We start from the raw sequence: 20,353 nt of genomic DNA on the forward strand, positions 1-20,353 counted from the left end.
GGTTTGATCCCTGGGTCAGGAAGATCCCTTGGAGGAGGAAATGGCAACCCACTCCTGTATTCTTGCTTGAGAAATCCCATGGACAGAGGAGCCTGGTGGGCTACAGTCCATAGGGTCACAAAGAGTGGGACAGGACTGAAGTGATTTAACACACACACTCTTCGGAGGGAGGGAGAGAGGGAAAGGGAGGGAGATTTCGCATCCAAGAGTTAAAATGGGTTTGAGGAGGAATAGAGGAAAACTAGATGTTTATGATTATTAACTAGTGCTAGTCTCTGAGACAGATACTTTGCCAGTTTTCAAATACTTCATGATGAATGAATTGCCATATTATCGTAATCAAGATATCTAAACAACAATTCACAACAGGACTGTTAATGAACCTTCCCTTTAGGTAACAGTTTCAAAGCCAAACATCCCCTAGAAGCACAATTCTACATTAGAAATGCTTAATATCAAAGTAACTTAAAAAGCAGATGATGGCATTTCAAATTATATTGGTTCTGATTTCCTGATCATTTAATTTTATGAGTGCCAGGCACATAGTAGGTTCTTAACAATTGCCATTAAATGAATGAATAAATTAATGAAGATCTCCCATAGGACAGCACATTCAAACTAAAGTAAGTCTATTATAAGGAAAAATATAGAATTAACAAAGCAAAATTGCCAGTGCTAAAGCTGACCATTTTAATGAAAGATAAATTAGATGTGAGGGAATTTTTAATGAGACATGTTATTGCTGCATCCTAAATTATCCAGATTATCACATAGTTGGAGTAGAAAAATCATGTAATAGCTGCTAACATGGTGATAAATATGTCAGACACTGTGATACATATCGATACATATTAAGTTTATTCCTCATAGCTGCTCTATATGGAAAGTACTATCATTATTCCCCATTTTATACAAGAGAAATTTGAGGCTCACAGAGAGTATGGGATTTATCCAAGATAGCACAGTTAGTATGCAGAGAGTGGGTTTTGCACAGAAAGCCTTACTCCAGAGTCCACACCCTTAAACATTAAACTGCTTTATTCCAGAGAGTAAACACGTCCACACTGTGAGGTCATTCAGAATTAGAGTGTGGACAAGGAACTCAGAGAATGAAAAAGAAACTTAGGACGGCCTGGTGGGCGCAAGAGTGGCTAGGCCAAAGTCAGAGCACAATGATGCTGGGTGTCTGTCTGGAGAATTGCTTGTGTTAGAGACATGGAAAACATACAAATGATGGGCAAATAAAAGATTGGGGTTTTGGAGGGAAGCTGAAAGTCAGTGTTGGGTGCATGGTCAAATTGGGGAGCAGTGATTAGGAACCTAAACAAAGGCATCTGGGTAAAAGGTTCAGAGACTTACATAGGGAATTCAATTCAATAGGCAATGGTGGAGACAAGAGATAACACAGTAGGAAATGTATCTACTCTTTGCTTTGGTTCTTTTTGGGACAAGGATCTAACTCTCAAGCTTCTCAGGCCAGGGACTAGAGTGAGGAATATGGCCCAAGGCAGTCATACACTAATGTGGCCCATTGGTCATTGTTTTATTCTATGACCTAGTTCTCTGTAGAGCATGTGACATGACCCTAACTGTCCCAGTACCTTCCCTGGCTGTAGGAATCAACAACCCTGAATTATCTCAAGCAAAAGACAAATTTCCTAGTAAATTTTCAGCTGGTTTTTGTGGAAATTAGATTTTTTTAAAGAGAAAAGGCTGGCCCAGAATCTACCCTAGCTCAATCCTAGCTGTACTATTTATTGTAGTATCATCTTCGCATTAAGGACAATTCAGCTGACACAGGTGGTGATATCTCAAAGAATCCACAACACCCACTGGAGGGTTCTGACATCATTTTTATTATGTTAACAATACTGAACTAAAGGTAACAGTGGAGGGGGAAAAAAACTTAAGTTATTTTGGCAAAGGTACGTCCTGGCAAGTTTACTTGTCAGAAGAATGGATAATTACTGACTTATGAGACCTGTATTCATCAAATGCTTTAACATATCTCTCTATGCAAGTTTTAAGAAGAAAGACTTTGAAGGTGTGTAAGATAGTTAAGGGGTCAACAGCAGAAGAATATGATTCACAGGAACAGCTTCCGGCTCTTCTCTGAGATTTAGGCTTCTGAGCAATACAGCCAGTCATCTGGTCATTACACAATTGCTAGAATGACAGCAATTTGACTCTCGCAGGGACCCTGTGATCAAAACTATCAGCTCTCATGTGCCGTGCCTTCCTTGAGCTTCTGAACCTTTCAGGGCTGGGGAACTTGTAGTTATGGCATCTGTTACCCAGAGTCCGTTGTTTTTTCCCAGAGATGGTTGCGATAGATCATTCCACATGCTGATAAGCCTCTCCAGGGCAGGAGATGCATGGCTACCATTGTGAATTGATGGCTCATTTTGCTGCAGCTCCCTTAAAAGGAAGGTGAACACTAACTTTAAGAGGGGCTTTTGGAGTACATGACCTTGAAGGACACTTTCTGGCTTTAGCTTTTATTTTACTGAAGATAAAATGCTGGTGGCATAAATACATATTTGAGAAACACTGTGGAAGATGTAAGTATTGAAGAGTGCTCTAACACTGCCCACCACTTTGTTCTTCATGTTTAGGAAATCAGGCAGTATTGGAAAAGTTTTTTCAAATGATTTCCTTGATTCCTCAGTCATTTATGTTTGTAGTACTGGAAGCTTTCTTAGCTATGGGCAACTTAACCTTAGGCCACACATGCTAAAAATAACCTAGCAGTGTTTGACTCTTCCTGACCCTTGTGTGCCTGTCTGCTAGATGAGAGCTTTCATAGTTGTATCCTCCTTGGAAATGATCCAGCTTCCTTCCTTCTTCCTATGATCTCTACTTAACTGTCACTCCTACTTTATCCTAAAAAGAAATAAACGTCATTAAAGCCAACAGATTTTTAGATGAGCCCTCTATCTGTTCTCTATTACCTTCCTTCTTGAAGAATAACTCTGACTCTGTAATTAGACTCTTCAATTCAAAAGAGTGATCAGAATGGTGAAAGTATTTTATCCACATAAAAGAAGAATGAATAAAAGAAACTAAAGAAGCTGAATCTATGGAAGTGAAGGCCCAGAAGGATTATGGGGACTGTCATCAAACTTTTGAAGGGCTGTTTTGGGGAAGAGAGATTAAGAATGGGGTCATGGGGTAGATAGTGAAATAGGAATGTTTTCTAATTGTTAGATTTTTCCAAAGATAGAACTGGCTTCCTGGAGGAGGAATGTGATCCAATATAAGCTGACAGATCACTAGGGAAGATGTTACGGAATAATAGTTCAATTATACAACATCTAGGCTACTTCCAACCCTGGGAATATTTCTGTCCTTTTATATGTGTAATACTTCTACTCTAAGTCCCTTCATTGACTGACAAACAATCAGACTGCTTACTAGCTGCTGCTTATCTTTTCCCTCTATTAACATCTCCCCAAAAGTAAACTATTTGAATATTACAGTCACCTTGACAACAGAGGTGTCTATTTTAATAGCTTTCAGTAACATTATTCAAAGGGAATCTATTGTCCAATAAAGTCTTTGGCATTCTCTTTCTTTTCCAACCTCAAAGAGTTTAGGATGAAACATGTGCTTTGAAGTTAAAATCACTGTAAATTTGCTGAGTAAGAGAATGTTTTCACTTACCATAATGTAGAAAAAAATTTTTTCTCTCGTAATGTACATGAAAAAATTTCACCAACAAAAAGGCACGGCTCAAATTTTACAATTGTCTATAATTTCAAACAATTCAATATATATTTATATATATTTTAACCCTGTGTGTAAGGTATTGGGGTTGCTGTGGAATCAGATTTATTGTAGCTGATGTTACACTCAACCAAAACATACCTTACTTAAATTGCTAATGATGAATAATAATTGAAAAATAATTCACTAGTGAATTATTATTAATCATGGGAGGATATTACACATGTAAAAGTTATCTAAGGCAGAAAAAAATAAAAATGAAGTAAAATGGGGAATCCATTGGATGTAATTTGTACACTCAAGGAACAACCTTTCAATTAAGAGCATTATCTTTGACTTAAAACTCTCTTGGTTATTTTTAATTGGTTTGCTTACTTTGAAACTCCAATACTTTGGCCACCTCATGTGAAGAGTTGACTCATTGGAAAAGACCCTGATTCTGGGAGGGATTGGGGGCAGGAAGAGAAAGGGACAACAGACGATGAGATGGCTGGATGGCATCACTGACTCAATGGACATGAGTTTGGGTAAACTCCGGGAGTTGGTGATGGACGAGGAGGCCTGGCGTGCTGCGATTCATGGGGTCGCAAAGAGTCGGACACGACTGAGCGACTGAACTGAACTGAATAGTATTAATAGCATTTAGCTAAATACTTCCTGTGCATAGTCTCTGTGCCAAGCTCTTCACACTTAGTATTCTCTTTCATCCACAAAATTCACTAAGAGTTGATATTATTTTTCCCATTCCGTATTATCAGGGAACTGAAGCTTAAGGAAGTTAGATATCATTCCCAAGGTTATATAGCTGGTATTAAAACAGAGAAAGGGGGACTTCCCTGGTGATCCAGTGGTTACAATTCCCCACTTTGATTGTAGGGGGCACAGGTTTTACCCCTGGTTGGGGAACTAAGATCCTGCATACCTAATGGCACAGCTTGGGGGAGGGGAAGAAAAAGGAATCTGAATATCTAAATTTGACTCCAGTGCCTAAGCTAGTCACCCAGCCACTGTGCTTTCTGCTTTGATGGCCTTACTGCTAAGGTAATTGTTTTATTTGGGATAAATTTATGTAAAAAATTTTTTTTTTACCTTCCAATTATTTCACTTTCATTAAAGGTTAAGTCAACCACTCAAACTTAGAAGGTGACACTCACCCCGTTTGTGAAGGAGAACGCTGGCATGCCGACGTCCATTTCCATTTTCAACATAACAGGAGTAATTTCCCAAGTCACCTTCTTCTACAGAGTCCACAATTAATGAGATGGAAACTTCCTGCTCCCCAAGATGCTCCTTGAGAATTCTAAAACATAAAGCAAAATGAAACAAAAAACCCCCACACAAACATACACACACATGAAAAAAAAATTTAGATGAATCTGATATGAAAAAACCTACAGCATCTGGGCTTCAAATTTAGTCATGGATTGATGCTATCTTAATTAAATTATATCATGCCCTTTTCTTCTTCACTTCTAATAAGGAAGCTTGTCTTTGTAGATGCTAATGAAGTTGCAGTTAATTATCTCTCTTAGCAGGACAATCACACTGTCATAATAAAGAGGTGAGAGAGACCTTGAAGAAAAGTTTACAAATTGCTTTCCCTTTAAGAAGAAATATGATGTAAGGGTGGGATAAGAAATTCTAATGTCTTAGGCTGGAGGACTAATTATCTATCAGGCTAATTTTTAAGAAACGAAGGATAGAAAATTTCTGAGCTACTTTGACATTTCAGCTGAAACCTCTAGCCTGGCATTTTTTTTTTAAAGGTACAAATCAATTCCTATTTTTAAAGAAATATGAAATTACAAAACCATAGACTAAATGTTCTGATGAAGCATTTAATTCTGACATTTAAAATTCACGGTAGATGCTCACTAACCTCATTGTCAAGGATTTTAACAATCTTTTTAAAACAAATGGAAAACTTCAAAGTAGGGCTCCTTTGCTATGCTCACCAAGTTTCCACCTTTACTCTCCCACCCCTTTGGTAACTCATGCTTGCACAACACTTCCTCATGAAGAATTAAAGAAAAAAAATACCTTTCTAGAACATTCCCTGAGCACCCACAAAAGGAGAGAGGGGGGAAGTTAGGAGGTTTATTGTTCTATTAACCTTAGCATTTCAGAGTGTATGAGTATAAGATAATAGTGAAGCTTTAAACATGAAAAATGGCAGAGGAAGATTTTAGTATGTATTGAAGAATTGCTCATCTGGGCATTTCAGAACCTGACTGTGATGTTATATTCCTGGGTATTTGTTGCCAGGAAGAAAATTCCAGTAGAAATAACCCTCTGTGACAGTTTTATAGGTTTTTATTTTCTATTGAAAATCTTTTTCTCTTATACCTTTCCTCAAGTTTTAAAAGTTCTCACATTTAAGAAGAAGAATTTGGTTAAAATGCTCAAATATACCCAAAAGAGGTGATCTTTAGATTGGAGAATGTTTACAAATGATCTGCATTTTGATTCACTCATAATTTATTAATTAGTATATTTGCTTATTTACATTACGAATAAAAATTAGTATATATAAGTGTACTTTTAGTCATAACTGAATACCTCAATATTTAAAAGTAAGCAAACAAATATGTTAATTATTTTTAAAAAAGAAGAGGCAGAAGCATTATGCCCTCAAAATAATTGTATTTTTATGATTATTGCTATTATTCCACTATATTAATATTTAGACCTTAAAATCAGACTAAAAAAGGTAATAAAAGCATTTTTGTATTCTTTACTATTCCTATAAAGTGTTTTATAGTCTACATGATGCCTCAAATATGTAGAAACATATAAAAGGAAGTGACAGAGATGATGTTTGAATCCTAAAAAACATGATATTGAATTCTAAAAACCTGTTAACACTGGGTTGGACAAAAAGTTTGTTCGTGTTTGTCCATAAGATGGTATAGAAAAACCCAAATGAACTTTTTGGCCACCCAATATTTCCTCTCAACAATTAAAAAAAAAAGAGCTCTTATCAACCAAAGGCACAATATCACATTTTCTGTATTTGATGCTATTTTAGTAATCTCACATTCAGTTTATTCCTTAGTGGAAAATTCCTTTTTATTTCTCTTAAATTCTTTGCAAATGGCACTCAGATTTTACAATTTCATAGTCACTCCCTCAAGGATATTTTTCCTCCTTGCCATTAAATGTTGTAACATTTTTAGTATGATAGTAAAACACCCCCCAACCTCCTTCTTTTTTAGCTCACTTTCTATTCACTAACACAGCAAATGTGAATCCTGACTGTACAAGTTAAAAGAGAAAAATTACTTTACCTAATGTCACTTTCCCAAACTCGATTTTCATCCAGATCTTCAATAAACTTCTCTCCTTTCATCCAGTAAATTAAAGGACTGACATCTCCACTATACCCAAAGAAAGCTCTGCAGGTGAGATTAGCTGAATCGCCTGTGGACAGAAGTGATAGAAACGTGTTGTAAAATTATTGATACACTCTTATTTTAGGCAAACTGACATGTAAAACTTTAATCATTTCATTGATTTAATGAAACATCTCTCTAAATCAATATTTTTCACATATTTTCAATCTGTCAGATTAACAGAATGTGTGCTTTTGGCAGCTTGCTTAATGGAATGTGAATTACTTATCAGATCATGAAGAACACTGGTCAGTTATTCTACAGAACTTTACTTTCACTTAAGTTTGCCTGATGTTTCCACATGAATAGATTGAGGTTATGGATTATTGGGAAGGGTACTTCAGAGGTGATGTGCACTTCTCAAAGCACATGCTCAGTCGCTCAGTCATGTCTGACTCTTCGCTACCCCGTGGACTGTAGCCCACCAGGCTCCTCTGTCCATGGGATTCTCCAGGCAAGAATACTGGAGTGGGTTGCCAGTCCCTCCTCCAGGGGATCTTCCCGACCCACGGATCAAATCTGGGTCTGCATTGGCAGGTAGGTTTTTTACTACTGTGGTATCAGACAAGTACATAATGTTGATAATATGAGATTTTATAAAGCAGTTAGAAGATGTTTCTCAGTCCTGAATGTGGGAAAGAGAAAGAGAACCAAATCTTTTGATGGGAAAGAAATGGAACTGCAAAATACAGGATTCCTTACAAATGTTACTAAAATATTTGTACTATATGAGGAATAGTATTTTAATTAAGGAAACCAGCACACATTCAGATAAAAAAAAAACACATTATTAAAATACAAATGGACAACACCCGAGAATAAATATTTGGGCTGTTTATAAAACATAAAATCAATAATACTACTGTGGAGATGAGTTTCTTCCAGTGTACTACTCAAGAGAGGCCACTGCAATGATGAATACAGATTGATTACTTAATAAGGTAAGTGGAAGTCCCTGACTGAAAAGTGGGAGCGAATTTAATGCCAGCAGAAACTAACGCATATTTCTGGACAAGTAACTTGATTTTGCAAACACCTAATTTCCTCAAGCCTCAGGCAGCATTAGAGAACTGAAATATTCCAGTACTATTATAGTTTTAAGATCTTGCTGCCTCCAAGTAGAGCTAGAAAATGTGGGATGGCAAAGAGGCCTATAGGGACCTGGGAAGGAAATGGCAACCCACTCCAGTGTTCTTGCCTGGAGAATCCCAGGGATGGGGGAGCCTGGTGGGCTGCCATCTATGGGGTCACACAGAGTCGGACACGACTGAAGTGACTTAGCAGCAGCAGCAGAAGCAGCCAGAATGGACTGGAGCAGGGGAACTCTTAAGGATACCTTAAGTAAGGCAAGTTTATTCATTTCATAAATTCCTGAGACTATTCTAGAGGACTTTGACAAATCTGTGACTTTAAGGTGAAGAGAAGGAGGTTCCTAAAGTCTAAGAGCTAAGCTATGAGTTAATAGTGAACATTGCTTGAAACTGGGCTTATCAGTGATTCTACCATATAAACCTAGAGAAAAGCATTATATACTTACAGATGCACTCTTTGTAAGTCCTGGTATGGGTCAACCTATATGTAAACTTTATTCTCCAAGTTCTACAAGAAAATTTTTATTGGATAAAATTCATATTATTATCTTATGTCCATTGTGTAAGACTAGTTCATAACTGAATTCTTGCTCTTCTAATATTTTTAAGATGGCATGATACAGACATTCCTTTTATCTTATCCTTCTTTATGTCTGAATGTCCTCCAAGTAAGTGATTCCTTAGAGACTTTGATTCTATGTGCAATAAGCATTATTAGTGACCAGATAAGTCAAGTTCAAAAAATGTCTACAAACTTTTTTTTGTTTATTTTTATTAGTTGGAGGCTAACTACTTTACAATATTGTAGTGGTTTTTGTCATACATTGACATGAATCAGCCATGGATTTACATGTATTCCCCATCCCGATCCCCCCTCCCAAATGTCTACAAACTTTTAAGAGGCAAAAAGGAGCTTTAAATAATCTCCTTTATTATTAATTTTGATGCATAAGTATTTTGTTAATATTTTAATATGTAAACCCCACTCCCTGAGAGAATAATTTATCTTACACAATGGATAATTGAATGTCAATCTTACTGATTGGAAACCACAGATTTCTATGGGAAATGTCAATCCAATGGTTCAGAACAATTTTTAAATCCAGTATTCTTTGCTTTTATATTTTTCTAAGAGCACTGGCTTTTATGTAACTCAACTACCTGTTACAGTGTCAAGGTAGTCATAAATTCAACAGTAAATCTCAAAATACTACATAGTGTGATGATTAATTGAATATGCCAAGAGAATCAGCTATATTACAGAGTTCAAAAATTTACATGTCAATAATTTACACAATCTGTGTTTTAAGGGAACAAAATTTAGCTTTTAGGTAGGAGTTAATGACTGAAACTCATAAATAGAAATCTCTAGAAACTATCTAATTTTCCATTACAGTTTTACTAAATTTGGGGGATCATAAATAATGATCATGTCACTACCAACTCAGCCTGACATTCTTTAGCAGAGAAGTCAATTGAATCCCTCATTGGGAACTGAATTTTTCTCTCTTGTCACCCTCCTACCTTCCCAGATCAACTGATTTGCTACTATCTAATTCCTCCTTTTTCTCAACTATCGGCCTTGTGCCACCACACCTAGTAAATGGCTCCTGCACCCATGTAAGAAACGATTGGCTTTTTCAATCATCTTCGCTCACCTTGTCTTTGACTACTTATCATGCCTTGAGCTCCAGTACTGGTGGTATCCCAAATGCTAGGGGGGCACCTGGAGGACCTCTACTCAGACCTGGGTTGTACTTACTGTGGGTTAGAGAGTGGAATTCATGCAAAGAATAAAAGAAGGTGGAGGGAAAAATAGAAAAGCACTCCAGGTAGAGAGGAAAGAACGTGAGTGACAGAATGTCAGGGAACTTTGGAGGAAGTCAGTAACTTCAGAGTCACTGAAGCTAAACTACATGTAGTAGGTAGAGTTGGGGTGAGGATTTGGGGTAAAATCATGAGGCCAGAGCAGTGGCAGCCCTGATCTTCCATGAAGGTCACGTTGAAGATGTGAGAATTCCATTTAAGGGCAATTCTAAGTTGGGGAAAGGTTTCAGGTAGGAGTTTGACATGGGTACACTTGCAGTCTAAAGAAATCACTCTTTTTGTATTTGCCAAACTGGGATTGGATATAAGAGAATTGAGAAAGATTAAGAATTTTATGATACTTCAGGACCAGATAAGGAACCATCACCGCAAAGAGAGGATTATTTCCACATAATTTCTTCCTTCCTTTCTTACTTGTTTTTTGGCCACACCACTTGGCATGTGGGATCTTCGTTCCCCAACCAGGAATCGAACCCCAGCCCCCTGCATTGAAAGCGCCGAGTCTTAACCACTGGACCACCAGAGAGGTCCCTCTGTATAGTTTCTTAAAAGGACAAAGTACAGGTTATAGCAGTGATGACAGACCACTGTGCTTTTTATCAATGTGATAGTAGGAAGCCTCTCAAAGCACAGATTACAAGGAAGCCTGATAAGGTAGAACATACATTTTTATTTTTATAATTTACCTGCATCACTCTGTGTGTGTAGGAGAGACAGACAGATTAAACAGTTGCCAGCTGCTTCTCAAAACAATCAGGAGAGAAAGTCAACTTGAGTAGAGATCTGTTCTGTGAAATTGTTGTTCAGTTGCTTAGTCGTGTCAGACTCCTTGCGACTCCATGAACTGCAGCATGCCAGGCCTCCCTGTCCTTCACTATCTCCCCAAGTTTGCTCAAACTCATGCCCATTGGGTTGGTGATGTCATCCAACCATCATCTGTTGCCCACTTCTCATCCTGCCCTCAATCTTTCTCAGCATCAGGGTCTTTTCCAATGAGTCAGCTCTTCACATCAGGTGAGCAAAGTATTGAAGCTTCAGCTTCAGCATCAGTCCTTCTAATGAATATTCAGGGTTGATTTCCTCTAAGATTGATTGGTTGGATCTCCTTGCTGTCCAAGGGACTCTCAAGAGTCTTCTCTGGCACTACAGTTCTAAAGGAACAATTCTTTAGCACTCAGTCTTCTTTCTGATTAAACTCTCACATTCATACATGACTACTGGAAAAACCATAGCTTTAACTATATGGACCTTTGTCAGCAAAGTGATGTCTCTGCTTTTTAAAATGCTGTCTAGGTTTGTCATTGCATTTCTTCCAAGGAGCAAGCATTTTTTAATTACATGGCTGCAGTCACCGTCCACAGTGATTCTGGAACTCCAAAAAAATAGTCTGTCACTGTTTCCATTTTTTCCCCATCTATTTGCCATGAATTGATGGGACCAGATGCCATGATCTTAGTTTTTTGCATGTTGAGTTTTAAATCAGCTTTTCACTCTCCTCTTTCACTTTCATCAAGAGGCTCTTTAATTCCTCTTTGCTTTCTGCCATAAGGGTGGTGTCATCTGCATATCTGAGGTTATTGATATTTCTCCTGGCAATCTTGATTCCAGCTTGTGCTTCATCCAGCCTGGCATCTTGCATGATGTACTCTGCATATAAGTTAAACAAGCCAGGTGACAATATACAGCCTTGATGTACTCCTTTCCCAATTTTGAACCAGTCTGTTGTTCCATGTCCAGTTCTAACTCTTGCTTCTTGATTTGCATACAGGTTTCTCAGGAGGCAGGTAAAGAGGTCTGGTATTCCCATCTCTTGAGGAATTTTCCACAGTTTGTTGTGATCCACACAATCAAAGGCTTTAGTGTAGTCAATGAAGAAGAAGTAGATGTTTTTCTGGAATTCTCTTGCTTTTTTGATGATCCAACAGATGTTGGCAATTTGATCTCTGGTTCTTCTGCCTTTTCTAAATCCAGCTTGAACATCTGGAAGTTCTTGGTTCACGTACTGTTGAAGCCTGGCTTGAAGGATTTTGAGCATTACCTTGCTAGCATGTGAAGTGAGTGCAATTGTGCAGTAGTTTGAACATTCTTTGGCATTGCCCTTCTTTGGAATTGGAATGAAAACTGACCTTTTCTAGTCCTGTGGCCACTGCTGAGTTTTCCAAATTTGCTGGCATATTGAGTGCAGCATTTTCACAGCATCATCTTTTAGGATTTGAAATAGCTCAGCTGGAATTCCATCACCTCCATTAGCTTTGTTCATAGTAATGCTTCGTAAGGCCCACTTGACTTCACACTACAGAATGTCTGGCTCTAGGTGAGTGATCACATCATTATGCTTATCCAGGTCATTAAGACCATTTTTGTACAGTTCTTCTGTGTATCTTTGCCACCTCTTCTTAATAACTTCTGTTTCTGTTCAGTTTGGTTCAGTTCAGTTGCTTAGTCATGTCTGAGTCTTTGCGACCCCATGGACTGCTGTTAGTTTCATACTGTTTCTCTTCTTTATTCTGCTCATTTTTGCATGAAATGCTCCCTTGGTGTCTCTAATTTTCTTGAAGGGATTTTTTGAATTGTTTCTCTTAATGATACCTATTTGTGTGTCTGAACAGAAGTTACTACTCCCATTCTTATGCAAAGTTCTGTTTCTCAAGAAAGGACACTAGAAGCCCAGTGGAGTCAATCTTGAGAGAAGGCCAGGTGACATCAGGCTCACCTGAGACTCACCAACCACTTAAGTGTTGGTGAGAGAAGCTGAATTCCTCTAGTATTTGGTTGGGCAAAAATTTCATTTTTTTTTAACAGCTTAAGGGAAACCCGAATGAACTTTTGGGCCAACCCAATACTTTTCATTTGGGAAATGGTGGCTAATCACATGAGCGTCTGTTAGGAGCTGTGACCTCAGACCCCAAGTGTGTACGGCCTGTGTTTGAAAGCAGAAATAAATGACTATAATTCCTTCCCCTCGGGTTAAATAAAAAAACAGGAGTGAATAGAATATCATGGGGCAGGGTGGAGCCCAGGGAGAGATGACGAACTTCTATTCAATAAGGGTAGATAGGAATTCATAAGTATAACTAGGAAAATTAGGAAAATATAATTAGCAAATTTTGTTTAGAAAGCTAATTAGGCAATTAGGAAAGAGGAATTAGGAAAATAAAAATAATATGACTGGGTTTGTACCTCAGGCTGATGAAGCAGGATATGCAGTTACATAATAGGATTTTAGCATCTGAATTTTATGAGTAGGTTCATCCATGATCTATTTCACATTCTCATGCTTTTTATAAAATTGTGATTAATGGTTTAGAGTTCTTTTTAAACAATTTATTTATTGCTATTTTAAAAATTTATCATTGGAGTATAATAGCTTTACAATGTTGTGTTAGTTTATGCTGTACAAAGTGTGAATCGGTTGTACATATACATATATCTCCTCCCTCTGGAGCCTCCCTACACATTTTCACGCTTTTTAATATTATATTCTTTGCTTTAAATTCTCCTCACTTCCATGTAGTAAATTCCTTCTCCTCCATTAAGTTGTATTTAAAATAGCACCTGTTACAAAAGACTGACTTGGCTTTTCTAGGAATGGTCAATCAACTCTGTCTTTTCTCTTCTCTTCCTCTTGGAACGGGTCTGTTTCCTTGGTGGCTCAGTGGTAAAGAATCCGCCTGCCAATGCAGGAGACACAGGAGATGCAGATTCAATCCTTGAGTTGGGAAGATTCCCTGAAGAAGGAAATGGCAACCTACTCCAGTGTTCTTGCCTGGAAAATTCCATGGATAGAGGAGGCTACAGTCCATGGGGTTGACAGAGAACAGAGGAAAGGTTATTACTATTGCAACTCCTAATGCTACCATTAACCTTGTTCCTTCTAGCAAACTTCCACTAACTTTCAGGTCAGAGGTTATTTTATACACTCATATCTTCTACAATATCATTTGGTTTAGATGAATATGGCTTCAGATATTATATCTTTCTCTACTTAAGCCAGTGAGTGTTAAACTCATTGTCAACAACAACAACAACAACAAACTTACTCTTACTCCCCCCAAACCAGATTTTAACTCAGCAAGTGTGGAAGGTTCCAGGGATTTTAGTTTTTAACAAGCACTCCCAGGTGCTTTTCATGCAAGTGGTTACAGTTAACCGCCTGGAACAATTTCTTTTTACCTTGGACTCTTTAAATTGGAGTTGGGGTTGAGAAAAGCAACAAGGTTGAAAAACATTCCATCAGGGTCCTTAAGCAAGGGAGGGAGGCAAGGATAGGGTGGCTAGGAAAGAGGGTTCATAATGACAGTGGTGGGTAGAGAGGTAACTGGCATAGATAAGAAGTAGCTTGTACAACTGGGTCACTGATGAGCCAATCCAAGCTATGGCAGCTTTCCAAAGGGATGTAGAAAAAACATTTGTGTTCCAATGGAAAACTACTCATTTTTCTACTTCACACCATTCTGAGTTACCAGATTTTAGCCCTTTCCCTGTCTTTGAGCTATTCTCCAACTCTTTGTAACTCTTTGTAGGTACCTGATATGGAAATGCTCTCATGTCTGGGGACTTCCCTGGCAGTCCAGTGGTTAAGACTCTACATTTCCACTGCAGGGGGGCTTGGGTTCGAACTCTGGTCAGGGAACTAAGATTCTGTGTGTTGCGAGGCCAAAAAAAGAAAGAAAAGTCCATGAATGGAATAGAAATGAAAATAAAACATATCAATGTAAAAATTGTCTCATATCTGGTAGCCATTTGACTTAATTCCCCATCTGCTCCCCTAGCCTTGCTCTCCACCTCAACTCAGGGAAAAATCAATTTTGTCTCTACTTGGAATTTATCTCAGCATTCCTTTCTGTTTTATAAACTATTTTGACTTTACTTTGAATTGATCATAACATCTGTCTGTTCCCTTCCTATCATATGAGCAAAAATTCTTTTTACACTTTAACATGTATTCATTTCAGTATCTGTATGAAAGTCACAATTGTACATTTTTTTTCTGAAAATGATGTTAATAGGAATACAATATTAGACTCACTGCTGATTATTACCATTCATACAAGCCACACACATGATATTCATATGTTCACAGTATGTCTCTGACATCTGTATAACTACTGAAAGATTTAAAAACACTCTCCTTACTCCTCTTTCTTTTTCAAATAGAAGAATAAGCAATGTAATTTTATCTTTAAGTCCAAACTATTTAACTTGTTATCAAGAGAAACTATCCATCTTTTTCTATCTTTTGCTGTCTAATTTGCTATAACATGCAATTTCTGATAAGGCAAATCTAGAGATTTAGAGAGTCAAGCACCAAAGCTCTCCCTTATACTCTTCCAAGTTAAAAAAAAAACACACAACAAAAAAAACCTCCAGTCTGATCTCAGATACCCAAGTGATAACGTTAATACTATTTACTCTACTTAATCAGAAATACAGGAAATTAGCATTAGAATTCCACAGGTTATAGAAAAGAGTCACACTAATTTAATTTCCTCCTTGATTTTTTTTGTTTTCCTTCAAATAATAACAGAAAAATTTAAGCTATCGCCTCAGGAGTCACACACATCAAATATATCAGTCAGCCAGGGTTGGAGCCCTGATGATAATGGTATTCTTGCTGTCTCAAGTTGATATCTGTAAAAGCTTCAGTAAATTGCACTAAATGCTTCAGCTCAATCTTACCAGGTTCTGAAGGAAGCACTCTAAAATTGATCATAAAAAATTATTTGCTATCTAAAATGAGACCAATGCTTGTCATAGGGCAGGCTTTCAAGTAGGCCACAATGTGAGAGGGCCTCAGAGGAAAAATAATACATTTTCTCTTCAACACACAGATCCCAATCAGCACTAGGGACACTTGTTATTTAGTGCAACCTTCTTCTAATTAAATATCATTTGGCCATTTCTAAAACTGCTGACAGCAGAGATTCTCTCTCCACTAGAGGACACTCTCTAACTTACTGAAAAAAAAAAAAACAAAAACAAACTTTTATTTTTCAATTAAAAGGAAATTTCTTCCCTAATTAAAAGCATCAGCATCCAGAGATCTTACTAGTTGGAATTAAGAAACAGTGAGCATTTTGTTTTTAAATAAGATGTTGAATAGTAGCGGGGGGTTTAATTTCATTTGCACCATTAATCATGGATATTAAAATTACTCTACGGTCACAGTAAAGATGAATGTTTCGCCAAAGCCCTTCCATTTAAGATAAAAGCAAAGTGCTTTACAAAACATATTTATCTTGTGTCACTGGTTATACAGAATGGCTCTTCTTCCATAAAGCTTTATTCTGAAATGAAGAATCTCTGTCTCTGTCTCTGTCCCTGTCTCTGTCTCTCTCTCTCTCTCTCACACCCCCGCCCCCCCCCCCCGACACACAAAGTTCCCTTGGAAATTGTTCAAGACATTTTACCCAAATAAGTATTAGGACCTATGGCACGTAACAGTTGCCAGGATCTAACCACAAGAGAGTTCTTTGAAAATCAGAGATTTAGCTAAGAATCCCAAAAGAGAAGAAAGAAATGGAAGAGATAGGTTATATTAAGCTCAGAGTTGAGGATGTTATTCCTGCAGGATGTAACAACGTCTGCTCAAATTTCAAGGGAACAAAATTACAGAAAAACAAGACATGCACTTTTAAATTTGCTAACCATAATTCTGCTGTAGTGTCAGATTTCCTTATGAAAATGCATTTGATACTATCTTACAACATATTTCTGTCAATTTGAAGAACAAAACAAGTTATTTGGCTGGTCAGTAAATTGCAAGGGGATTTAAGCAACCACAAATAACCTGGAGGTAAATGAGTTCATGTACATACATAGTAATGTTCAAAATTCTCCAAGCCAGGCTTCAACAGTAGGAGAACTGTGAACTTCCAGATATTCAAGCTGGATTTAGAAAAGGCAGAGGAACCAGAGATCAAATTGCCAACATCCGTTGGATCATCAAAAAAGCAAGAGAGTTCCAGAAAAACATCTACTTCTGCTTTATTGACTATGCCAAAGCCTTTGACTGTGTGGATAACAACAAACTGTGGAAAATTCTTCAGGAGATGGGAATACCAGACCTGACCTGCCTCTTGAGAAATCTGTATGCAGGTCAGGAAGCAACAGTTAGAACTGGACATGGAACAACAGACTGGTTCCAAATAGGGAAAGGAGTACATCAAGTCTGTATATTGTCACCCTGCTTATTTAACTTATATGCAGAGTACATCATGAGAAACACTGGGCAGGATGAATCACAAGCTAGAATCAAAATTTCTGGGAGAAATATCAATAACCTCAGATATGCAGATGACACCACCGTTATGGCACAAAGCGGAGAAGAACTAAAGAGCCTCTTGATGAAAGTGAAAGAGGAGAGTGAAAAAGTTGGCTTAAAACCCAACATTCTCTCTCTCTCTCCCAACATTCAGAAAACGAAGATCATGGCATCCGGTCCCATCACTTCATGGCAAATAGATGGGGAAACAATGGGAAAAGTGAGAGATTTTATTTTGCGGGGCTCCAACATCACTGCAGATGGTGAGTGCAGCCATGAAATTAAAAGACGCTTATTCCTTGGAAGAAAAGCTATGACCAACCTAGACAGCATGTTAAAAAGCAGAGACATTACTTTGCCAACAAAGGTCCGTCTAGTGAAAGCTATGGTTTTTCCAGTAGTCATGTGAGAGTTGGACCATAAAGAAAGCTGAGCACCGAAGAACTGATGCTTTTGAACTGTGGTGTTGGAGAAGACTCTTGAGAGTCCCTTGGACTGAAAGGAGATCCAACCAGTCCATCCTAAAGGAAATCAATCCTGAATATTCATTGGAAGGACTGATGCTGAAGCTGAAACTCCAATACTCTGGCCACCTTATGCGAAGAATGACTCATTTGAAAAGACCCTGATGCTGGGAAAGATTGAAGGCGGGAGGAGAAGGGGATGACAGAGGATGAGATAGATGGTTGAATGGCATCACCAACTCAATGGACATGCTGCTGCTGCTGCTAAGTTGCTTCAGTCGTGTCCGACTCTGTGTGACCCCATAGACGGCAGCCCACCAGGCTCCCCCATCCCTGGGATTTTCCAGGCAAGAACACTGGAGTGGGTTGCCATTTCTTTCTCCAATGCATGGAAGTGAAAAGTGAAAGTGAAGTCGCTCAGTTGTGTCCGACTCTTAGCGACCCCATGGACTGCAGCCTACCAGGCCTCTCCGTTCATGGGATTTTCCAGGCAAGAGTACTGGAGTGGGGTGCCATTGCCTTCTCCGCAATGGACATGAGTTTGAATAAATGCCGGGAGTTGGTGGTGGACAGGGAGGCCTGGCGTGCTGCAGTCCATGGGGTCGCAAAGAGTCGGGCCGACTGAGCAAATGAACTGAACATACACTGTACCCCTGGTGAGTGAGTGCTCACAAGTTGTTAGCAATTATTACTATTACTATTGCTATCATTACACTGTGACTTAAACTTTTCTATAAGTGATGACTTGCAGTTCAAGAATCAAATTAGGCCAAACTGTGCCCTTCAGGAGCCTAGAGGTTGTATACTGGAATTTGAATGAATCATTGGGATTTTTCCCACATCAACTAGAGAAAGGCAGGCAGTGGCAGAGCCTTCCAGAATGGAGAGGAAATCTCGGGCATTTGAGAGGAAAGGGTGAACAAAATGGTAACATTATTACTGTACTGTTTTTAGATAGCTCAAAGATTCTTGCAAGGATTTATACGCTAGCTCATGAGGGCTGCTTTCTAGATGAATGATCCGAAAGTTTCTCGCATGATAGGGGAGCCACATTTGTCATCCCAAAATGTCTCTTTGGCCTGTGGATTATCCCAAGCTGAAATCAAGTCCTGAAAGACTCAGCAAGAAACCCTGACTTCCCCCCTAACTGTCTAAAAGTATTTAGATAGAGGGCCTGTTCCTGGAATAGAGCTATCACCAGAGATATCTGCAATGGGCGAGGTGTGGTGGTGGGGATTTTAGGAAGCAGCTAGAGATTAGAGTCCACTCTGCAGTCCAAGGTCTCTGCCTGGGAGCAGCAAACATTTGTTTACAAAACCTTTCTTTTTCTATTTCCATATGAATTGCTTTCTTCCTCTTTCAAGTCCGAAACCACTACCTCCAATATCCTCTTTTGTCTTTAGCTGAAGATGGTATTTAAGATGACGTTTTTTGTCCATTTTGGTGAGTTACTCAGTTTTCTTGGGTCTCTCCTGAGTATACATGTCATTATACTTTTGTTTGATTTTCTCCTGCTAAACTGTCTCACGTCAATTTAATTCTTAGACCAGCCAGAAGAAACTAAAAGGGTAGAAAGCCATTTCTCCCTTCCTAGAAGCATCTAGAACAATTAATGGACATGAAGCTGAAGAGGAGGGACACATCAGGAATCAGCAAATATCTGGTGCCACCTGATTCCTTCATCCTTGGGAGGTGTGATATTGTACCTGAGTGTTGAGGAAATGGGAATTATGATTATTATTTTGTTGTATAGCAAGTGGGATCTTAGTTCTCTGACCAGGGATGGAACCTATGCCCCCTGCAGTGGAAGTGCAGAGTCTTAACCAGTGGACCTCCAGGGAAGTCCTGAAAATGGGTATTATATAACAGAAGTAGGAACCTGATAACTGCTCAGTGGAAAACATTTAATTGCCAAGGAATGGATTTCCTCCAAAAGGTTATTCAAAAACTTTTGGTGATGATGTACGGGAAGAACGATTTGGGGGAATTTTTTTGAGTCAACATACATGTAAAATTCACCAGCCTAGCCATTTTTAAATGTAACAGGGAAGTAGGGCTTTTTTAGCTCATCAGTTGAAAAACTGGATGGGAAAGGAGATTTGTGGTTTGCTTTCTGCCAAAGGCATCAGAACCACTTATAATTTTATTCATTTCTAAAATTGTTTTGAGTCATCCACAATGTAGACTTTTTTGGTAATGCAGACATTTTTAGGTTTTTTGTTGTCAAGGCCTTAGCTAATCTCAACTCTCTGTGATAGCATCTTGAGAAGACATCTCCTTTATTTTTGCTTCATTAATTACATAGCCACAGTACTAAATCTCTCATCGATTTTTTTTTAACTCTTGTGGTGCTTTCTCATCCTTCCGGAGATTCACATTTTTAAAACAAATTATTCCATTTTCAGACTCCAAGGATATTTAAATCAGTCATTAACATACATACAGAAAGCATTTATCTGTGGCCAGCAAATCCGGTAGACCTTAGTTTCAAAAGCAACTGAAGCAAGAAAGAAAATAACAGAGGCAGAGGAAAAATAGGAATAGGAAGAGGAGGAATGAGAAGAAAAGGAAAATGAAACGAGGAGGAAA

The 20,353-nt window shown here is 38.3% G+C and overlaps 1 protein-coding gene across 1 annotated transcript in view; it reads right to left on the reverse strand.

The window, feature by feature from the left end:
• IL1RAPL1 (interleukin 1 receptor accessory protein like 1) overlaps positions 1–20,353 on the reverse strand; it is a 1,418,929-nt gene that overhangs the window by 46,918 nt on the left and 1,351,658 nt on the right. Inside the window, exons 7-8 of the mRNA XM_043896687.1 lie at positions 7,014–7,146; positions 4,881–5,026 (exon numbers count right to left, since the gene is read on the reverse strand). Coding sequence (XP_043752622.1) covers positions 4,881–5,026; positions 7,014–7,146 — 279 coding nt within the window. The remainder of the gene's footprint in view (positions 1–4,880; positions 5,027–7,013; positions 7,147–20,353) is intronic.

This window comes from Cervus elaphus, chromosome X (genome assembly GCF_910594005.1).
Source record: "Cervus elaphus chromosome X, mCerEla1.1, whole genome shotgun sequence".
In the NCBI taxonomy this organism is placed as follows: domain Eukaryota; kingdom Metazoa; phylum Chordata; class Mammalia; order Artiodactyla; family Cervidae; genus Cervus; species Cervus elaphus.